The 22,369-nt window shown below is 36.7% G+C and overlaps 4 protein-coding genes across 6 annotated transcripts in view; 1 reads left to right on the forward strand and 3 right to left on the reverse strand.

The window, feature by feature from the left end:
- slc4a4b (solute carrier family 4 member 4b) overlaps positions 1-1,718 on the reverse strand; it is a 38,393-nt gene extending 36,675 nt beyond the window's left edge. For 2 of the 3 annotated variants that reach the window (XM_060891743.1, XM_060891744.1), the window contains exon 1: positions 1,354-1,718. In XM_060891743.1, coding sequence (XP_060747726.1) covers positions 1,354-1,370 — 17 coding nt within the window. In that variant the 5' untranslated portion in view covers positions 1,371-1,718. The remainder of the gene's footprint in view (positions 1-1,353) is intronic. The other variant, XM_060891745.1, reaches the window with a different exon arrangement.
- Positions 1,719-5,051: 3,333 nt separating this feature from the next.
- On the reverse strand, positions 5,052-10,667 carry dck (deoxycytidine kinase). The gene is made up of 7 exons (XM_060890765.1): positions 10,505-10,667; positions 9,251-9,366; positions 7,841-8,034; positions 6,483-6,630; positions 6,128-6,243; positions 5,581-5,680; positions 5,052-5,159 (listed from the first exon to the last, which is right to left on the reverse strand). Exons 1-7 carry the CDS (start codon positions 10,593-10,595, stop codon positions 5,133-5,135), a joined length of 792 nt encoding a protein of 263 aa, XP_060746748.1. The 5' UTR covers positions 10,596-10,667; the 3' UTR covers positions 5,052-5,132.
- Positions 10,668-10,849: 182 nt separating this feature from the next.
- On the reverse strand, positions 10,850-20,644 carry mob1bb (MOB kinase activator 1Bb). The gene is made up of 6 exons (XM_060891131.1): positions 20,505-20,644; positions 18,477-18,643; positions 17,776-17,869; positions 14,133-14,266; positions 13,361-13,524; positions 10,850-12,129 (listed from the first exon to the last, which is right to left on the reverse strand). Exons 1-6 carry the CDS (start codon positions 20,516-20,518, stop codon positions 12,052-12,054), a joined length of 651 nt encoding a protein of 216 aa, XP_060747114.1. The 5' UTR covers positions 20,519-20,644; the 3' UTR covers positions 10,850-12,051.
- A 695-nt stretch (positions 20,645-21,339) lies between these two features.
- Positions 21,340-22,369, forward strand: part of cacfd1 (calcium channel flower domain containing 1) — an 8,639-nt gene continuing 7,609 nt past the window's right edge. The window contains exon 1 of the mRNA XM_060890586.1: positions 21,340-21,950. Within this exon, the coding sequence (XP_060746569.1) occupies positions 21,845-21,950 (106 nt within the window). The 5' untranslated portion in view covers positions 21,340-21,844. The remainder of the gene's footprint in view (positions 21,951-22,369) is intronic.

Consider the following 22,369-nt stretch of genomic DNA (forward strand, 5'->3'; position numbering starts at 1 on the left):
AATCGAACCCCGACCCTGGAGGTGTGAGGCGAACGTGCTAACCACTAAGCCACCGTGCCCCCTGCATATTTTATATGACTGAATATTACAAATCCCTATCCCAGGTTCAACCACACCTGAGCCAAATATAAAGCAATGATGCCTTAATACATGATATGTGTTTTGAACACAAATTTTCTGCACAGTAAAGCAATTTTATAATGTAATCTAACTGAACCAGAAGCAATAAGGAAAATGCATAAGAGGCACTGTTCATTGTCAGACAGTTTCCTGTCAGATGCAAATTTAAACTTTAGATCAGATTTAAAATGTAATGTTCGGGAATATGGTCTTTGATCATCTGTATAAATTTTCCAGTGTTGCAAATTGCTCATTTATTAATCTAAGCACAGGGACCATTGCTTAAGGTCCTGGGCCATGAATAAAGTACACAGAAGGTTCTGATATGCTGTTTTGTGTTTTTTTTTGTTTGTTTTTTTCCATGTACAGTATGTTGATACCAGCCATTGAATAATTTATATTTTTCTAATGTTTTAAATATTCTTATTTTCTTTGTACTCTCTCTATATACATAATTTCCAGAGCAATATATCTGCCATTCTTCCTTTCTACTAATTGAGAGATGCAATTGTAGTTTTGTGGGGTTTTGTTTTTTAACATTTATTGTTTGGAAATAATTGTTTTCTTACAATTGTGCTGGAGCTTTGCAACATACTATATGTATACACTGTATAATTAATGTTTGTTTAGGATGCATGCTAGGATGTGCAGTATATATACACAGTATACTACTATGATAAAAAATATTAAATAGGTGTCATTAATGTTATATATATTAAAAAAAACAATGCAGAAATGTCCAGTTTTGAAACATCCTGGCTGAATGGTTAAGGCTGAATGGCTGCAAGTGGAACTGGTTCGTTTGCATTCATTAATGATGTGACTGCAGACAAAAGCACTACTATCTCTGTGTCCATTCAGTTTTGGTTCCTTAAAGGCAAAGCGGAAATAAAAGCTTCTATAATTCCTAAACCGTTCAGCTGCGTTGGAGAGAAATATTAATAATTTCAGCTCATAATCATAATTTCAATTCCAGTATATTATAAAATAACAATGACTTGTCAGGGTCTAACAAAAACAATGCGATGTACCGGTCAAGAGTGTGTGTAAAAGAGTAACTTTCTTAATTTGGCAACAACTCACCAGTTATCACACACACACACACACGCGCGCACGAGGGACGCTAACATAAGGTAGCCCGCGTGGTAAAGCTTCCTACAACACAGACAGGTTACTGAAATAACTAATCGTTGGTCTTAGGACTCGTTATTTATTACTTATTTTTATACTTACTTGTTTTTATCGCTCATTACGGGAGTCCTCCTTCCCGAAGTGCTTAAGTGCGTAATGGTGTCACACAAGCCGTCCTGTCAGTGTGAAACAAACGCGCTCACTATTCTTAATGTCGATATTTTGTGAAAACGCCAAAAACTGCAGAAGAAGCCAAGCACTTTGGTTAAGTTTACTCACTTCGACCTGTTCGTATTCTATCTGTCGGGATTTAACGATATGGATCTACAAACTACTATAAGTTCAAAAAATTAAAAAACTCAGATACTCTGGACAGTCGCTAAAAGTGAGGAACGTTCTCTTGTCTGTTCGCTCGTCTCCGAGCGTCAATGGCACTTCTGTCTCCTTTCCATATTTAAAGAGCTCTCCCTCCTCCAGCGTGACGAGAGAGAGAGAGAGAGAGAGAGAGAGAGAGAGAGAGAGAGAGAGAGAGAGAGAGAGAGACTATTGGCACTAACCAATATTAGCGAGCAAGATGAGCAGCTTATTGGCGAGTGTAGGAACCAACATTTCGTACATAGATTTAAAGAAAATGAATGAAGAAATCAAATTAAGACAATTGAATGTACTATAATTAGCAGAATTAGTAGGATTAGCAGATTTTCCTTACTGAGTGTGGGATTTATGATCTTTAATGAACTGTAGGCATGTCTGTGTTTGACTTTATAGCTGCCTTCAGCCTTTCAGGTTGTCTGAGAAGCTTTTGGATCCTTGCATCCATATGGCTTAGTGTTTCCCTTTTCTCTATATATCTGTTCTCTCAGTGAGGTTAAATCTTCACATTGCTTTTCATATCACTCCTATGCTGATGTCACACAAAACATTTTATCCTTTCACCCCCTCATGTTTGGCACAACATCTCACTGGGGATGGCTGCCCATCATTTGAAATAAATAAATAAATATATAATATATATATATATATATATATATATATATATATATATATATATATATATATATATATATATATATATATATTCTTCCATGGCATGTTATTGCTGTGTACCCTCCATTGGCCCAACCTGCCCATATCAGCTGAAGCTTACCTACAAAACTTGGATGCAGGTGATGGAATGAACTTCCCCTGTGGTCTTATTTCTTTTTTACTGCGATATTCATTAGGAATGCAAACATTTGCAGTCCACTGGTGTATTTTTCTCTGCAGTGTTCCTGGGATAGGGTCCCCTGTAATTGTGACTCAGACCCAGTGTTTAATGAAAGTGAATGAAGAGTGTAAAAGTTGTTGTTTAATTTATTTTTGATCAGTTTATTCAGCACCTAATCGGACAAAATCGTAAACACTTTTTAGAGTTTAATCCTAAAAATACAGTTGTGCAGAAGCAACCTTGCCTCTATATTGTTTTACCTGATTTTTTTCTAATTCATTTTGAATCTTTACCACTTACATGTTTAAATAATATAGTTTCCACTAGATCTTTTGGAATCATCTGCACAGTAAAAATAGCTTTTCCCCTTAAGGATGAGAATACATTTTTTCCTTTTGAGTAAGCCAAACAAAGCCCACAAAGCTTACTCAAAACATGGTAGTCAGCCCATTCTTGAAAAACAACCTAATTTCCCCACTAGAATCAGCCTGAAATGTTTATAAAAGCTTTCCAAGAAGGATGTAAGAGAAAATGCAGCCTGACAGCTCTGACAAGTCTTAATCTTTCCATTGTTATATTAACATTTCTTATGGATATTTAAGCAAAATTATTAAGACATATACATACAATAAATTGTTCACTGTTATTATTAAAGATTATCAAAAATGTCAGTATTCAATCAACTGAGCACAGACTGTAGACCCAGGTCATCTCCTTAAAAAAAAAAAAAAAAAAAAAAAAAAAAAGTAATACATTTGCAAACTGCATCATAAAATAAAAAAGGCACATTTTCCACTCCTATATTAGCAAACATAAACAATATTTAAGGGAACTGACATTCATGCTTAGAGGTCCTCCTGGTGGTCAGTGCATGCCCAGTTGGGGAAAAATTGACAGCCACTAAATATTTCAGAAATAATGACCAGTCATTCCCCCTATTACTTTTATGAAATACACACTGAACATAATTTGTATAATATAAATTTGATGTTAAGAAATGTTTTTAGCTCAGAATTAAATTTCCTTTTCCTAATACTGAGGTTATAACATTTGTTGCTGTTAACTTGGAGTACAATATGTTTAGGGATTTATAACTAATTTCATGACTGTCAGGCCATTTGATGTTAGGAAAAATGGTTGATTGGTATAGCTCGACCTTTTGTAATTTATTTGTTATTTCCGATTAACACTGAATGATTTGAAAGGGCATTTCAGGTCAGTGGTTCACTGCAGTTTATTCCTAATAAGTTGTCTTTATAGGACATGTTGTTCCCATAATAGCCTCCAAAATTGTGATCAGTATATAAACAGAATATAACTTGTTAATTTTTTGTTTACACCTGCATTTTGGTCCATGTTCTGAGTAATATGTGCATGAAAATATTTTCTTATTTTTGAATTACTGAGCAAAACACCAACCATAACAAACCAACTGTGCCCTTTGGCAGTTTTACTGGAAAAGAGTATGCCTTACAGGACTAAAGTAAGGTAACCCAAATTTTAAGTCTTAACCTAACAATTTATACATATTAATGCAATACTATTTTGCAGACTTGCAGAGGCAGCCAATTTTTGTAACCAATAATTGGATCAGCAATTTGAAACAAAGATTGAGTTATTTGGTCATAGCAAGTGGCGTTATGCATGGCGACAAAAGAACACCGCATTCCAAGAAACACTTGCTACCCACCGTAAAATTTGGTGGAGGTTCCATCATGCTGTGGGGCTGTGTGACCAGTGCCGGTACTGGGAATCTGGTTAAAGTTGAGGGTCGCATGAATTCCACACAATATCAGCAGATTCTTGAGAATATTGTCAAGACAACGACCCAAAACACTGCTCAAAATCTACTCGGGCATTTATGCAGAGGAACAAGTACAATGTTCTGGAATGGCCATCCCAGTCCCCAGACCTGAATATCATTGAACATCTGTGGGCTGATTTGAAGTGGGCTGTCCATGCTCAGCAACCATCAAATGAACTGGAGATGTTTTGTAAGGAGGAATGGTCCAAAATACATTAATCCAGAATCCAGACACTCATTACAGGCTATAGGAAGCATCTAGAGGCTGTTATTTCTGCTAAAGGAGCTCTACTAAATATTGATTTGATTTTTCTGTTGGGGTACCCAAATTTTATGCACCTGTCTAATTTCATTTTGATGCATTTTGCACATTTTCTGTTAATCCAATAAACCTCATTTCACTACTGAAATATTACTGTGTGCTTCAGTTATTGGCTAGATCAAAATGAAATTGCTGATCCAAACACCCAAATATTTCTAAATGGAAATTGTTACAGCTCTGTATGTTGTTTGAAGCAAATTATACACTTCAAAATGTAATCTATTTATACTTTCTTGCCAAACTTGCAATACACTGCTTTGCCCTTACTCTAACCATAGCCTGTAATATTTATTTTATAACCCATTTAAATCAAACTGGCAGCCAGGCATAATCTTAGCAAGAAGGTAACCAACCGATACACACTGAAGCACCTGCCACTTGTCAATATGTTTTATATCCAGTGCTGAGATAAGTCTGAAGGGACTAACATCACAGGCAAATTCACTGCATTAATGGAATGATAGTAGTTATACAGGTAAGACAATAATCTTTAATAAGGCTCACACACACACAAATATATCCAAATATCACAAATATACTCTTGTCGGTCATAGAGTGCTGAGAAAGTCTTTCACCTGGGGAGAAAAAAGGGACAACATTGTAGTCTACAACCTTTGCATGTTCAGAACTCTTATCTGATATGAAAGACAAAGATTATGTATCTATTATAATGTGTATATATGTGAACAAAGGTTTTCTGGTCTCTTTGTGCAATTACTCCTGTCTCCCTCTTCAAACAAGTCAATCTAATCATTTATCTCAGCTTCATTAGGAACACCTCCAACTCTAACATACAGACAGTTAATATGTTCTCTCTTGGGGTCATTGCTGTGTAATTGGCTTTTGTACTTGTAGTTTTAAATAGCCACATTTAGCCACCTAAATAGACTCTGTGTACTCTTTTGTCCTCTGAACAAATGCCACATTCATTGTGCGTGTGCAAGTGTGTGTGTATAACCATGAGGGAGAGAGGAAAGAAAGGAAGAGTATTGCTACCTTTTCAATCATGTCTGCACATTTGAATTTATCGCCTTTAAAGTCATCATTGACGTCCAGTGTGAGAACAGGAACCTCACAAAGATAGTCAAAGTCCATACTGCGCAACACACAAACACACACAATATACACATATGTATAACAAGTATAATGCATACATAAATATAATGTTTTGAATATACTTTAAGGTTTAGGGAACCTACAGCCTTGCTCAGCCACAAAATGGGGAAAATGTGATTTCTCATTTTGACAACGGCATGATTGCTGAGGTGCCACATAGACTGGTCTGAGTATTTCTATTACGATTTACATGCACAACAGTCTCAAAGAAAGAAGCCAACAATAAAGAAAAACATCCAGAATGTGTGGTCGGATCAAGCTGACAAAGAGGCTTGAACTCAGATAACCACTCTGTACAATTATGGTGAACAGAAGAATATCCCAGAGACTGAGCATAAAACAAGCAGTCATGACCATTAGATCTTTAGATTATTGTCTATTAGTACACAGTGTTCATTGTATGGGTCAGGGTTCTGTGTGTGTGTACCTCAGCGTCCTGTGCTGCAGCCAGCACTCATGCTTGTAATGGAGCTTCTCTAGATACTCCAGAGGAATCCCTTGCTCTTCCTCTCTGCCTCTAACATGCAATCTCTCCAGACACCTCTAAGGAACACACACACAAAAACACACACACAAATTAAACACACCTTATTAAACCCAATCAAATACAAAACTGGAATTCCATATAAAACATATACAAAACATATAATGCTCTAAAATATCCATTTATCTGCTTCCCTTTAACTTTTCCATTTAACTTTTTAAGAAAAGTGAGATAAATACGTTAAATGTAAAGTTTTTTTTTATTATAGTACAATTTGAGTTAAAGAATGAAAGTGTACCTCTGGTTTAGCCCGCAGATAAATGATACCATCCAGTTCAATGTGTTGGCCGAATACTTTATGTAACCAACTGTGCCAGTCCTGATAAATGGCCCACTCAGTCTCATTTAAACACTCACTCTCATACAAATTCGCTGCAAAGATGTACCTGCAGGACAGACAGAGACTCAGGCGTCAACATAATCTGAAATCCAATAGGATCCAAAATACCATAAGTAAGAATTGCTTTTTAATAAAACTTGAAAGACCATGAAAAGGGAATTTGGTTTGATCCAGTGGACAAAAATAAATAAATAAATAAATGCCAAAGGTTTTAATTAAAATAATAAAATCCATAAGCACATATTAAGTATTAAGTATAAATTTCTCAAACTTTTCTCAAAGTTTGCCAACTTTGCTGATGCTTTTTTTTTTAAAAGGGGGAGGATCTTAGAAGGGAAGTGCTCTGAATGTTAGCCACACCCACTTCACTAACAGTGTACTATGGGATACATTATGGTATGATAAAGAAAGCATTTACAATGAAAGTGAAGGCATCTACGAACAATTCAGGTTTTATTTGCTAAATATTTAAATATTTTAATTATTAATATTTTTTACAGTGGCGTGAGTATTTATTGTGTGTATTTCTTCTTATTTCTTCTCCTTATAGAAGGATAAATGTTAGAGATCAATAGTAACTTAACTTTATACTTGTGTAAAGTCCATTGTTAAAAGTGCTATACAAATGCTATATAAATTTTTCAATTAAAAATTTAATTGAACTGTTTTTTGGTCCATAAAACGAATAGGAAATAAAACACACGTGTCACAGCTTGTACAGTGGCTGACATGTACGATAAATTTAAATTTGTAATATATATCCCGAATTTATATATTTGTATAATATTCATTATATATTATTATATTGTATTTGCATTTATATATTTAAGTTAAAAGAGCAATACAAAGAAAACTGAATTGAATTGAGTAGGCCTGGCATATACCCGTCGTGTTTCCATGTCTGGAAAATAATGTTACTTCAGCTCAATATGCAATAATGGAATATTTTGGACACCCCTCTAATCCTGGTTAGATTTACTATGCTAATAAGGAAACTTCTGCAAATAATTAATCCTGCACTGCTTGACTCACAGACATGGCTCATACCTTAAATCAGAATTATCAGGAGGCATTTAAAATTACTTTTCTTGCCATTTCTAAATGTGTAATGAAAATCCTGATCAAATTTTCCCTATACAAACTAATTTAACAGACATGTTATACTTCAAAGTGCTCAGCTCAGAATTATATATCATTTAAATATAACTGATATTATACATCATAGACCCCCACCCCCCAGTGCCATCCCCACCCACCTATCACTGTACACAGATCTCTCGAAGAACTGCACTGGGTTCTCAGCGTGGCGCAATTTCTCACGGGCCAAGTTGATTTGTGCACGCACACGGCTCATGCATGCATAACTCTGGAATGTGTAAGCCCAGCGTTCTGGCTTCTCATACATCATCTGCAACACATTCCCCCCACTCTTTTGAGATGTGGTCAGCTCCTACCAAACACACATGCATACACACACAAAAAAAAAACTTTCATATAAGAATAACCCAGTAACTTGCTCTTTACAGAATTATGTTCACTATTCTGAATGTGCAGTCTTTTAAAATTAATTATTTCAAAAATTTGATTAATTATTTTAATGTCAGTTCATCCCTGCATTCAAAATCTTTTTTTATTTATTATTTAGGCAAAATGCATTGTAGCATCAGCCAATGTAAGTAACTTAAAAATCCTATCACACTATTTTCTGCTTTACCTCTGGGTTATCATAGTTGATGTTCATGTGAGCATGAACATACTGAAACATCTTTAATGCAAAAGGTTTTTAATATTAAAAATGCAAAAATGCATCTATACCAATTTTCTATTCCGTTTCAATGTAGTATTTCCAAGACTTGTTTGGCATCTATATACTTTAATGAAGAAGCTCAATTTTGATACCTGACATGTTCAGTTGATTTGGCCACATTTACGGTAAATGGAACATTTGCGTGATCTTCTGAAGCTTTGGATTGAAGCACAGGATTGCTTTGTAATATAAAACTATCTGGTTGTGGTAGAACACTGGCGTACAGTTGACTGTACCATCTGCTGACTCTCAAGAGACATGTGGGGTGTAGGGTGTATTATTGCATCCCACAGCTGTTGATGGTAATACATTTGCAGAGCATGAACAACAGTTGCTCTGAGTGGCTCAAGTCCATTCCACACAGGATATACAGACTCCCAACCAACAGTGTAGGCTCCATGACACCAGTACTTACACCACTTTCAACACAACCTGATTCACGTAGTTGAAGAAAAATGCCGGACATTTGGTTTCTCTTAAATATTACAAGCAAGAAAGCATCCATGTTTCTTATAAGTCATAGTTGGATTCATCTGTTTCTGAGTTAAAGTTAAAACATTGAATATATGTAGTAACCCATGTCTCTTAAAGTGAAAGTAAATCTGGTTCTGCATTCCAGTAGACTAGGCTGTTTCAGTGCAAGCAGTTTCCGGGATGTTGTTCATTTGATGTCTCATATATTGTATACAGTCGTTGGTTTGGTATTGGACTGCGTTTGCCTGAAAGTTACCCGGATGTTAAAACAGACTGAACGGTTAACAGCTGTTAAATACGTAATAATGTAGGTATGGCGTTATTATAACAACTGCTTCAAGATAACCGCCAACACGTGCACACAACATTTGTGTCATTTAATTACCTCAAATTCCCCATGTTGAGTTTGTACATTGCACCACCTGGCGATGGGCTCGGGCACCACTTCCCAGTCTTTATCGTGCTGCTCCAGCAGGCGGACAAACGTCGACTTTCCAGCCGCTAAAGACAAAGTATGTGTCAGGAGGAAACATAAAGCACCAGTTTAACGTGTAGTTACATGGTTTACTAAATATACCTTTAAAACATAAAGCTTGCTTTCCGTACATAAAATATATAGATGTATGTATAGGTGTTATTATGTATATATATATTAGAATTATTATTTATTTAGTTATCGCATCAGTTAAACACGTTTTACACTTCATGTGCACTAATAATATATAGCCTTTAATATAAACTCCAAACTACCGTCTAAAGGACTTGAACAAGTTCTTTTTGGAATTCATTCATTCATTCATTCATTCATTCATTCATTCATTCATTCATCTTCTACCGCTTATCCGAACTACCTCGGGTCACGGGGAGCCTGTGCCTATCTCAGGCGTCATCGGGCATCAAGGCAGGATACACCCTGGACGGAGTGCCAACCCATCGCAGGGCACACACACTCTCACTTTTTGGAATTCGAGATGTTTTAATCTTTTTTTTATGTTAAATATATATATGTATTAAATATATATATATGTGTCAAAATGTCAAAAATACCTATTTAACTAGTTTAAAACAGTAATTAGCAGTATTCAGAAATAACCTCTATACTGTCAAAAGAAGCTGCCATCGACACCCCCTCACATACACCCCCCCCCACACACACAGATACACACATACAGTACATACACACACATATACACACAGATACACACATACATACAAACATACACATACATACATCATACTGCACATAGACACTTTAAGGACAATCATTAAAAATCATACGCATTTATGTATATTTATGTATATACATTATATTTTTTTTTCCACATATTTTATATAGTTTTTATATAGTTTATACTTTTTATTTATCTATCTCCTTTTGTTTTGCTTTTTTACCCCTAATTGCATTCCTTTTATGCTTAAATACCGGACAGAGGTAAAAAGCATTTCAGTGCATGTCGTGCCCTGTATGTATGTGTATGTGACAAATAAAATTTGATTTGATTTGACTTCACACACACCCACATACATACACACACATACATATTTACACACACATACATACATACATACATACATACATACATACATACACAATTGTGAATACTGAGCGGAAGCCCTGTTGCTAATGTTCACTACTTACCGATATTTCCCTCAATTGAAACCCGTTTTAATCTCTTCTCTAGACTTTCGTTTAGAAGACTGGAACAAGCTCTTTTTGGAGTACGAGACATTTTTAACACTTACAGTAAACGTCTTTATGCGTCCGTAATGTCAAAAACACCGGAAACGTATGAGCGCGGGTTGAATTTTGGCGCTTAAAAAAAACGGAAAATAATAAATATAACCAATGGCGGATGAGATGGCCGCCTAGGAACGGTTGTCATTGGTTGGCAAATTCATCCAGTTAATAGTGAGCTCTGTGATTAGTCAGACAGTTTAGGCGTTTCGAGCTGAATGCTAAGACAACACAAGTAAACCAACCAAATTGAACATGCTTGAAAATACACCGCATTTATTACTGTGAAACAATCGGTCACAGATTTAAAAAACAAAACAACAAACAAAAAACATCCTTCCCTACAGACACATTCATACATATTAGATCTAGATAAAAATGCTTTTATTATTATACAGTGTAACGAAAAAAATATCCATCTCATTGTCAATAGTAAATATTTAAGTGTTTTTAATAGCAATCATTCGTTGGCACATATATGTTAATATTTGTGAGGACTGTACAAGTTTAATGAATTAATTAAGTTAAATTACACCTATAAAGCTAAGGTATGTAAAGAGTCAACAGATAAACCTTTGTGCAGACCAGTTAAAAGTTTTAAAAAAAATTAAAGATTGGGAAAATAAACCAAATATCAGAGTGAAATAACAGATTAGGAATTCCTAAATAATATTTCTGAAACTAACAAAAAATACATTTATGGCATTTGGCAGATGCCTGATATAACATTTATAGCTAATGGACTTATTAACAGAATGCAGACTAGTTGTGTAGTGAAATCTAGGAAAGACAACAATCTACACACAGATAATGCTGGAGTGTAATAAGATCTGAAAAAAAAAGGAGCGGATAAAACTAGGCACCGATAAGCATTAGCATTATGAGAAATGTAATATTAACATAATTACAAATCATCAGAATAATTCAGCATAGTAATTGCATAGGGAAATAGACTACATTACAGAATTTGTTTGCTGTTCGCTTGCATTGACATGCTCACAAACACACAAACAAATCATCAGATATTAATAGACTGATGCTGTTACACCTCAGTGCTGGTGGATCAAACTGTCACAACAAACTGAAAAACAATAAAAATATTAAAGAAAAACACTAATCTATCATGAAGTTTAAAGGGGTCTAGTTGTGGAGCAGGAACCCATGGTTTACTGATGAATCTGTAAATCAACAAACCTATAATTATAGGCTGGAAAACTGTGACTACCATAGGACACAAGCTAACTCCCTTTTCATTCAGTAGTATTGCGCTAGCACATTTTATGGTATTATAGAACAGCATTACCTGTTGCCCAGCTAATGTTATCTCAACATGTGCTCTAGAGAATAAACCAGAGTGGGGCATCGTAAAGAGAATAAAAGCAACCAAGAGAGGCAGAAAAAGGGAGATGGAGATCAGTAACTTGACAGAATAATATTTTTTTCATGTCCATCTATCTGTCCTTGGTTGCCAGTTTGTCAATCAGCTCTTGAAGCGGTGCAAGTTCCTTGCGGTCAATCAGGTTAAACTCCTGCAAAAAAAAAAAAAGAAAAACACACCAACAGAAAATAAATGTAAAAGAAAGATTCAATACAAATGTCACACAAATGCTGTCACAAATGTCTGACCATCATCAGATGTGTATGTGTCCTAAACCCACTCCCTGTAAACTATTAGGGCTATATAAAATATATATAAACATACATATGATTTTCATCTGTTTCTGTCTTGGGCTGTTTCAGGGTTTTTTTTTAAACAAATGACACTTATTTCAGAAAGCAGTTCCACTGCACAAGCATTTCTACACGGAAGGTTCTGGATGTTTTTATGGAAATTTTATAGTTTACACTTTGACATCAACTGTAACAAGAACTTGCTGAAAGTCCTGTCATGATATTTTAGGGATTTTGGAGACTTCTTTAAGCAACTTGTCATTTGCTCTTGGGGTGAATTTGCTTGGATGGCCTGACCTGGCCATGTTGGCAGTTGTTTTAAATGTTCTCCACTCCATTTCGGATGGTGGCTAATTACAAATTCTTTTGAGATCTTTTTAGATCCCTTAACAGACTCATAAGCAATCGTAAACAATCTTTTTTCTGAAGGCCTCAGAGAGCTCTTTGGACCTCACTTTGGTGATACCACTTACTTCAACAATTAAGAGCAAACCAAACTAAATATAAAAGGTGTATATAAATCAAGCCTTCTTCAAAATGTAACAAATGTTCTAATAATTTGCACCTGGTGTAATACACCTGTAGGTAATTGTACCCGTTATAAATACAAATAAATGTGGGGGGTGTCCTTGGATTTTAATAAAATGACATTTTACAGATATTCTTTTGCTTTATTTGCTTTATTGAATCTTCCAATATTGTTAAAATGAAGATAAAATGGCCATACTATTTAAAAAAAAAAAAGAACACAGGCTTTCATGGGGTGCCCTTTCTTTCACATGACTGTATATAATAATTTTGTATACACACATTATAAATATAAATTGATTGTTGAGAATTTATTTTACATTTAAAAGTCTACGTTTTGGGGTAAAACATTTATACATATCATTTATCTAGAAAAAAACGAACAATTATTGTACAGGTAGGTAATCAACAACAAATTGATAATTATTCAAAGGAATCCAATCGAGTATTTAAATAATCAAAAGTGACAGCATATTCACTATACAGTATAGATCAACAGCCACAGGTTGCAATGGATGCATAGCATGTGAATTTGCATGAGAGCAAAAGCCAGAATGGTACCTGGACAAAAAAGATGAAGTGCTTAAAGGAGGTGTTGAGATGTGCCTCCTCCTGCAGCTGCATGACTGAGTCAAAGTGTTGGTGGTAAATGTGAGCATATACACGAAAAAGACGCTTCAAAATGGTCTTGGCGACAGACATGAAGTTCTTGGGAAAGGGGACACCTAAAGGATGCAAGAGACAGTGAACATCAATCAGAGAAAGCAGGAATAAAAAACAAACAATCTGATTTATTTCAACTCTGAAAAATAACAAGCCTTGACTGTGAGAAAGGTTTCTGATTCAGTACAAACTCTAATTACTGTTAGTTTTTATTATATTACTTGAGTGTCTGTCTGTCAAGGTTGATTGGCATCTCTGGAAAATTGTCCGTAGTGTGTGATTGTGTGAGTGAATGAGAGTGTGTGTGTGCCCTGCGATGGGTTGGCACTCCGTCCAGGGTGTATCCTGCCTTGATGCCCAATGACGCCTGAGATAGGCACAGGCTCCCCGTGACCCGAGGTAGTTCGGATAAGCGGTAGAAGATGAATGAATGAATGAATGAGTGTCTGTCAAAACAGTCTAATCTGAAAATGTATTATGGCTTTGAATTGTTATTATAAAGAATTTAAATTAACCTAATCATCAGTTTATAACAAACACCTACATTATACTAGAATATTTTATAAATATCAGTTTAGAAATGTTTTAAAGTCATTATTATACTATTCTATGCTACATAATAGAGTGGTTCTGTGTTGTTTATTTAAACAAAATCTATCAGCATAATCACCAATTTTGGATGGGAAGAGAGTTTCATCATCAAGCTGATCCTGTACCCAGGTCATCAGGTAGTCAATATATTTAGGAGCGGAGCATTTAATTGGCTTTTTGATGTTGGTTCCATCGGCCCAGTGATACTCGTATCTGTGAAGAAAACAGGTAAACACACACAGGCTAACATATGTCTCCAGAGAAGCAGAATAGTGAAACACTATTAATGAAGCTATTTAAATATTAAGGTTATAGACTTATGATGTCATAATTCTTTACAAAAGGCAGAGAATTTTATTATTAAACATATAGGGTTATTAATGCCATAAACATTAGCAGTACACTCTGTTTTCATATTGCATAATATAACTCTGTACTAGAATTAGCCATTCAAAATTATATATTTTCCTGCCAACTAATATAATTACATTTATTTAATTATTTTCTTTTAACATTACAGGAAGGATTCACATAAATTTTATTTACATACATGATCACTTCATGGAAGAAACCCCAGACAGTAGATGGGTGGTACCTGAAACCCACTGGTTTCTGCCAGTTCTTTGCTGATGGCACGACCAGAAACCCTAGTCTGTTTTGAAACATTTGCCTGTGGGAGACCTTGCTGATGCAGTATAACTACCTTGTGTCTAGTCTTGCCAAGGTGTATGTGACATGAAACCGTCTTCCACAACCTCACCTTAGTAGCATATTTTGGCTGTTCCTCAGCCAGTTTTAAGCCTCCTACACAGCTGTTTTTGTTTCAGTTAATGACTGTTTCAACCTATATATGAAATCAGTGATCATTAGCACCTGTATGGTATAACTGGTTAATCATACACCCTGACTTTTTGCAAGTGTACAAAGTGTGCAAGTTGCTGGTTTGAAGTCAAAGGATAGTCACACCAAATATGGATTTAATTAAAATTTATAATTTTTAAAGCATATTTACTTTACAGCATTTTTTTTTATACCAGCCTAAAATGTGCATATAAACATATACACACACAGTCCCCTCGGAAAAAAAAAATATATATATAGAAAAAGAAATCGAAAGACATACAGTACCAATCAAAAGTGCTGGGGCCAGCTGGGGGGTGCTGGGGCTTGATCCTCTAATCAACAACCCAGAGCCTTAACCACTTGAGCTAACACTGCCCCAGAAGTTTTTTTTAAATACGCCCAAACTACAAAATAACGTATAGAATTATGTAATGAATGAAACAAGTTTTCTTGTCCAGAGGAAGGGTGGGTACAGAGTCAATAGCCACGTTAGTGCTACTACTGTACAAATCCATATTATGGTAAGAAACAAAGGTCAGTCAATCAAAAAATCCTAAGAATTTTGATTGCATCCCTACATGCAGTCACCAAAACCATCAAATGCTAGGATAAAACTGGCTCTTATGAGGACTGTCCCAGGAAAGAAACACCAAGAGTATTTTGCAGTAAAGAAACCATTACTTCAGAGGAACAACAAGCATAAGAGACTTCTTCGGCCAAAAAAGACAAGGAATGAGCAATATATCAGTGGAAACTGTCCTTTAGTCTAATGAGTCCAAATTTCTGATTTTTGTTTGGAACAGCAGTGTCTTTGTTAGAGGTAGACAAGGCGAACAGATGATTCCTGAATAAGATAAGATAAACTTTATTAATCCCACAGTTAGGAAATTCACTTATCACAGCAGTTCACAGACAGTTAAAGTGCAGGTATTAAAGACTTACAATAGGAAAGAATAGAACTTACAATTGGAAAGAAAAGTTAATATAAGACAATATCAACAAAAATAAACAACTGTACTATAGTTATATACACCTAAGAGATGATAAAAGAAATAAATTTATATAATAATATTGCACAGACATCACTGTAACAAAGTGTTATAAAGTCTGACAGCCACTGGTATGACAGGGTCGCCACAGAGGTGTTGCTCATAATAGATGTCCACAGAGTCTAGTGGGCAGCCAAGAGCAGAGCTGGTTCTCCTAACTAGCTTGTTCAGTCTCTTCCTGTCCCACTTTGTACTGCCATAGTATGCTATAGAAAATTGTGGAGGCCACCACAGTGTAGAAAAATCTCCTAATAATGTCCTGCACAGTACAAAGGACCCAAGTCTCCTCAGTAGGTGGAGGTGATTCTGGACATTCCTGTACAGAGCATTAGTGTTATCCAGCCAGCCAATCTATTGTTTAAGTTGACACCTAGGTACTTGAACCTATCCACTAACTCAATGTCCAAGTCCTGGGTAGTTACTGGTGTGTGGTGTGATGTTCTCCTTCTCCGGAAGACAATCACCATCTCCTTTGTCTTAAGGTGTTCAAGTGCAGGTGGTTACAGTCAACAAAGTCCTTGATGACGTCCTTGTATTCTTGTTCATTCCCATCAGATGCACATCCAACAATGGGTCTATCATCTGAGAACTTTTGGAGGTGGAAGGTGGTAGTGTAATAACTGAAGTCTGAGGTGTACAAAAGAAACAGGGAGAGCACAGACTGCACTGGAGCCAAAAAATAAGACTTTCACAGTGGTCCCAGTGGCCTCCAAGTGAGTCAGTGCCCGGTAGATCACTGGGCAGGAGGGGCAGGGCAGTGAGGTGTGAGATAGGTGGAGGAGAAGGCCGTCCGTGGAGGGGTATGGTTGCTGGTCTGAAGTAGGGTGGAGAGGGAGAATGTTGGGTGGAAGTGGGAACAGTCAAATCTGTTAAAAAACTCACTTAACTCACTTGCCCAGAGCTGATTACTTTTTACTGACGTGCTCCCACCACTTTGTCCATGCCCTGAGATATTTTTCAGTCCACACAACACGGACATTGTTTTGCATTTACCGCTACTCAAGTTTCCTCCTGTAGCTGTCTTTGTAGTAGGGCTGGGCGATAAAACGATAACAATATGTATCGCAATAGACACGTGATCGATAGCGATACAAAATGTGCTCAATAACGTTCGATATTTTTTATTCTTCGTCAGAAGAAAACAGAGGTTGTGAAGCAAGTTTGGTTGCATTAACAAAGGCACCCACTCTCTGGTAACCTAGCAACTTGGGGAGTGACACTAACAGCCAATGATGTAACACTATTTGAGGATATTTGAATATATATGCGGGGGGGCACGGTGGCTTAGTGGTTAGCACGTTCGCCTCACACCTCCAGGGTTGGGGGTTCGAGTCCCGCCTCCGCCTTGTGTGTGTGGAGTTTGCATGTTCTCCCCGTGCCTCGGGGGTTTCCTCCGGGTACTCTGGTTTCCTACCCCGGTCCAAAGACATGCATGGTAGGTTGATTGGCATCTCTGGAAAATTGTCCGTAGAGTGTGATTGTGTGAGTGAATGAGAGAGTGTGTGTGCCCTGCGATGAGTTGGCACTCCGTCCAGGGTGTATCCTGCCTTGATGCCTGATGACGCCTGAGATAGGCACAGGCTCCCCGTCACCCGAGGTAGTTCGGATAAGCGTTAGAAAATGAGTGAGAGTGAGTGAGTGAATATATATGTCTCAGCCTCTGTATAACAACCTTTGTAAAATACTTGGATGCTAAGGGTGTAACCAAATGCTCATACTCTCTTTATTATTTACTCTCACTCTCTCGCACACACTCACGCTCTTGCACACACTCACGCTCTCGCGCACACACTCTCGCTCTCAAACACACCAAATTACACACTTACTTACTTGGGTCCGGCAGACATAACAGGACAGCTGTCCTCAGAGCAAAAGTCTGTGACAGTCCCATACAGCATGTTGATCTGATTAAAGAAGTCCACAGCTGCACACATGCAAAATAAAAATGTGTTATATAACATGCATCATAGAAAGTTATTTACGTGTTTAAAAGAAGAATCCTGTGTGGAATTTTGCCAAATCAAGTATTTTTTCCACAAACAAAAGCTGAAAAGAGATCAGGCAATTTTTCCCACAACAATAACCAAAAAACTCTGTGAAATCCTGTAGGGACTAATAAAGCCATGTCAAAGGACAGAACAGGACAAAGAATCCAGCTTAATATTCAGGACATGGCCAAGCACAAATGAAAACCTGGCTCTTAGGAAAGAAGAGCATCCACAACTCACTCATAACAATAGCACTAACACACAAACAAAAAAGGACCCATTTAAACACCAAATCACTCTGTTTATTACAGCACAAAACACCTTATTTAAATGCAACATTGCTGAAAACAACATCATTGTTTTAATTTGTGGTTAAAAAAAATGAAGTACTCAAACATCCAAATAATATTCTGTGCTTTTCCTCCATAGGAGGAATAACAATAAACATTTTGGGCATCTTAGTGAAATATAATGGAATCTTATATGTACTTTTGGACCTGACCTTGTGGTGGGACCTCTATGGAAATTATGGGCAACACTTACTGTTCACTGCAACCCATTCATTCAGATCTTCTCCATCTGGCAACATGACAGCCATGCGCAGGTTCCCACTGCCCAGTGTTGCCTCAGCATGTTTCAGCAGCTCATACTGGTGGGAACCTTCTGGAATGTTCTTCTTGGGCTTAAATGTCCTGGACGAGCGATTACCACTTACAAAAAAAAGTTCAGTTTTGCTTCAGTATACCCGAAAAATCATATTACAGACTTATTTATGAACTCAATTGCAAGGGCAACAACTTTGAGAGAATGAGACATTAAAATGTTTTTTATAACTTTGGATATGACTAACTTATTTACTTTAAAGTGTTGCGATTATTTGTGTAACATGTTATACTTTTTAAATGCTGTAATCATATCAAATTGGTCAATTTACCGTCCACAAATAACTGCTGTTATATCATTTAAACATACTTTATATAACACTTTAACCTGAATATCAAAGTATATAACAAAAATCACAAACAACTGGCGTTAAATTGTAGCTTTTAGAGTTTAAGCCTGCTGCTCTTTCTGAAAGCACAGTTCATCCATCCAAGTGGTGTCCAAACTAATATATGTGGGGCCAATGTGGGTACAAGTTTCCATTCCAACTAAGAAAACAGACCTGATTCTACTGAAAGCCAAGAATGGAATGAAAACCTGCACCCACAATGGCCCTTGCCTGATAAGATTGGACAACTCATAAATGTTTGTGTTACTGGTTAAACATGCTGAAAATGTTTCCATCTATATATGTCATTCTTGCTACTCCTTAAATCAGCACAAAACTTAAGACTGTTTAGGACCATGCCCTGAATGTATCCATGAAGTTTTGCTATTGCTCCACCTTGTGGTTAAGAAGTGTTTTATTCAACAGTGTCAATAAGAATTTGAAGAATTTGTGCAAAATTGACTGAAGGGAACACAAGAACATCTGAAAGTGTACTTTCTGTTGACCACCACATGTCACAGCAGCTGCAGTGACAATGTCACCCTGCTGCCCATTTGTTAATCTAGACATTTCCTCTGCCTAATGTTATGACTCAAAGTGTATTCCTGCAATTTCTAAAGACAAAATTTGTAGCACATCAATGAACATACAGCACACTGGGCCTGGGTGTCTGACCCCCCAAAATCTAAATAGTCTATTGTTTCAACATTACTTAGCAATTAATCTTTTTTGTGAACAGGGCACAACAGGTCACTATGAACTGATATGTGTGGGTTTTGTCATCTACCAATCATAAATGTTCATTTAAATAAATTAAAAATAGCCTCTTGGGACAATTGTAGTGAAAAATTCCGTTTGATGAGCAAGTAATTAATTGATCTTTTTAATTGAACTAGTGATTACGCAGTAGTTCAATCTGAACTGACGTGATCTGTATGAGATTTGATTTTCCATTTCCATTTCATCCAGTAGGCTAAGATGAAATATAATGTTAATATTTTGGTCTAAGAAGCTTCTTCATCTATTATTTAAAAATGTATCCATGGTTAGACTTATATAATAATAATAATAATAATAATAATAATAATAATAATAAAGTGTCTGAATGTTCTGATAAAATACATTTTAGCTTCAAACTTTATAGCGTCTCTTTAAACTTGATCGATTTTGCTGCGTGTTTTTATGTAAAAAAATAAAAATAAAAAATTTATTACCGCGAAACCTCTAAAAGCCGCGCCCCTAAATTGATTCGCTCCTAGATTGCATTACTCCTTTGGCTGGTTTAATCGCAGTTAGCATCCATCGTGCAAACGTTAGTTAACTTACAAAAAGAAAACATGAGCAGCTGAAAAACCTGTAAAGATTTTGTGGACAATGTTAGTTCAGTTGTACACCAGCTGATAACTGGTTAAAGGTAACGAAGTGGTTTGTCCAGCTAGCTAGTATTAGCAAAGCTGGGTGGCTAAAACGGCAGCAGAAACACCGCAGCTAGTTTCTGCTAATCGCCTCGCGAGCTAACTAGTGGGTTCAGTGACATAAGTTGAAAACCGTGAAATAAATTTAGAAGAGTAAATACTCACAATAAGAAACTCATCTTCCTGTGATAACGTTCAGAGAGAGTCACAGCTCTGTTCTGTGTTCAGTCTAGTCTAGTCTGTCTGTCTCTCTCTCTCTCTCTCTCTCTCTCTCTCTCTCTCTCACGCGCGCGCACACACACATTAGTGTAGCGCAACCCAACAGTTCAGCTTCTCACAGCTCTTCATATATATTCTTAACATATATGTTGCAGTGGATAACAAACATGTGACCGAGGTGGAGCTGTAACACTTTCTCTACTTTCTCTATTAAAGCCACGTCAACACACTACTGCAGTTTATTTATTACTAATACACTAGGAATATTATTACTTTAATAATGTTTAGTAGATATATGAAGAAATAATATAAAAAAGACTCAGACTCTGACACACATTACACTAGCTATAAAAAACACCACATTTCTTTTCTTTAAGTCACACACTTATTTTACTAACAAACATTCCTCAAATATTATCATTTTTCAGGTTTACAATTCCAGCTATTGGTCAACATTATCTAAGTAAAATAACAGAAATAACCCCATTACAGTATACCAGAAGAAAAATATATTAATTCAGTGGATTAAGTAAATAAAGACTTTTATGTGTTTTTACTAGGACTCATGACCGCATCATGCTCATACTTTCAACACTCGTAGTAATGTTTGACTTTATAGTTACAGTCTTTCCTCTTAAGAGAGTTTGACAAAATGGAATAACAGTTTTATTCTATTCTATATTTCAGTTTTTTTTAAATGCCTGCGCAATGATGAGGAATGTTGACGCGCTTGAATGTGCGACTCGCCAATGTGACGCAATTGTTTGGCTCCACCCACTAAGCGAGGCAGTAGAGGGAACCTCCGGGATCAGTCAAAGAAACAATGGGCTATTAAACTGATCTGTATAATTCAGTGTACTGTTTAAACAGCAATGAGTCAGTCAGACTACTAGGAGCGATCGACGACCCACAACGACAGGAATCGGACTGATTATTCTGTCATTTAGTTGAGATTATAACTAGCTAGAGATTTGTTGTGTCTTCACCACAGTGATAAAGCAATAAGACGCAAACAGATCATTGTGTCTTGTGATCATTGTCAGCGATCCGGGAACTGATAGAGACGCCGTCGAAAGAAGTGTGTTCTCTTATTTGTGGATTGTGTGCTGACTTGTGCGAGTTTAACATTTGTTAGTAAACTGTTATTAGCTATCGCAGCTTAAAAAAACGATTTTGCGCAAATCGGTGAAACACCTCGTTTGTGGTCATAGCTGCATGACGTGTTGACACAACAATCCCTTCTGTTCCCGGTGAGATCTGTGTCTGAATAATTTACTCGGTGTAAAATGAGCTCAGAGGAAGCGGCAGCAGCGAACAAAAACACCGATGGGGACGGAATGTCCTGGTGGTACCGGTGGCTGTGTAAGACTGCTGCTGTACTGGGGGGAATTTGTAAGTAAAAAGGATTACTTAACTATTACACACACTCTCTCTCTCTCTCTCCCACACACACTCTCTCACGCTCTCTCTCTCTCACTCTCACACACACACACTCTCACGCTCTCTCTCTCTCACTCACACACACTCACACTCACACACACACACACACTCTCTCTCTCTCACTCACTCACTCACTCACACACACACACACACACACACACTCTCTCTCTCTCTCTCTCTCTCTCTCTCTCTCTCTCTCTCTCTCTCTCTCTCTCTCACACACTCACACACACACACACTCTCTCACACACACCATGCATTTGTATTGGCCCCACCTCCGCATTCCTTACATGATGAATACAGCCAAAATTTACACAATTTTAAAAATGTACACAAATCCCAACTACAGATATAATCAGTTATCCATAACA

The sequence above is a fragment of the Tachysurus vachellii genome, chromosome 17, assembly GCF_030014155.1.
Source record: "Tachysurus vachellii isolate PV-2020 chromosome 17, HZAU_Pvac_v1, whole genome shotgun sequence".
Lineage (NCBI taxonomy): Eukaryota > Metazoa > Chordata > Actinopteri > Siluriformes > Bagridae > Tachysurus > Tachysurus vachellii.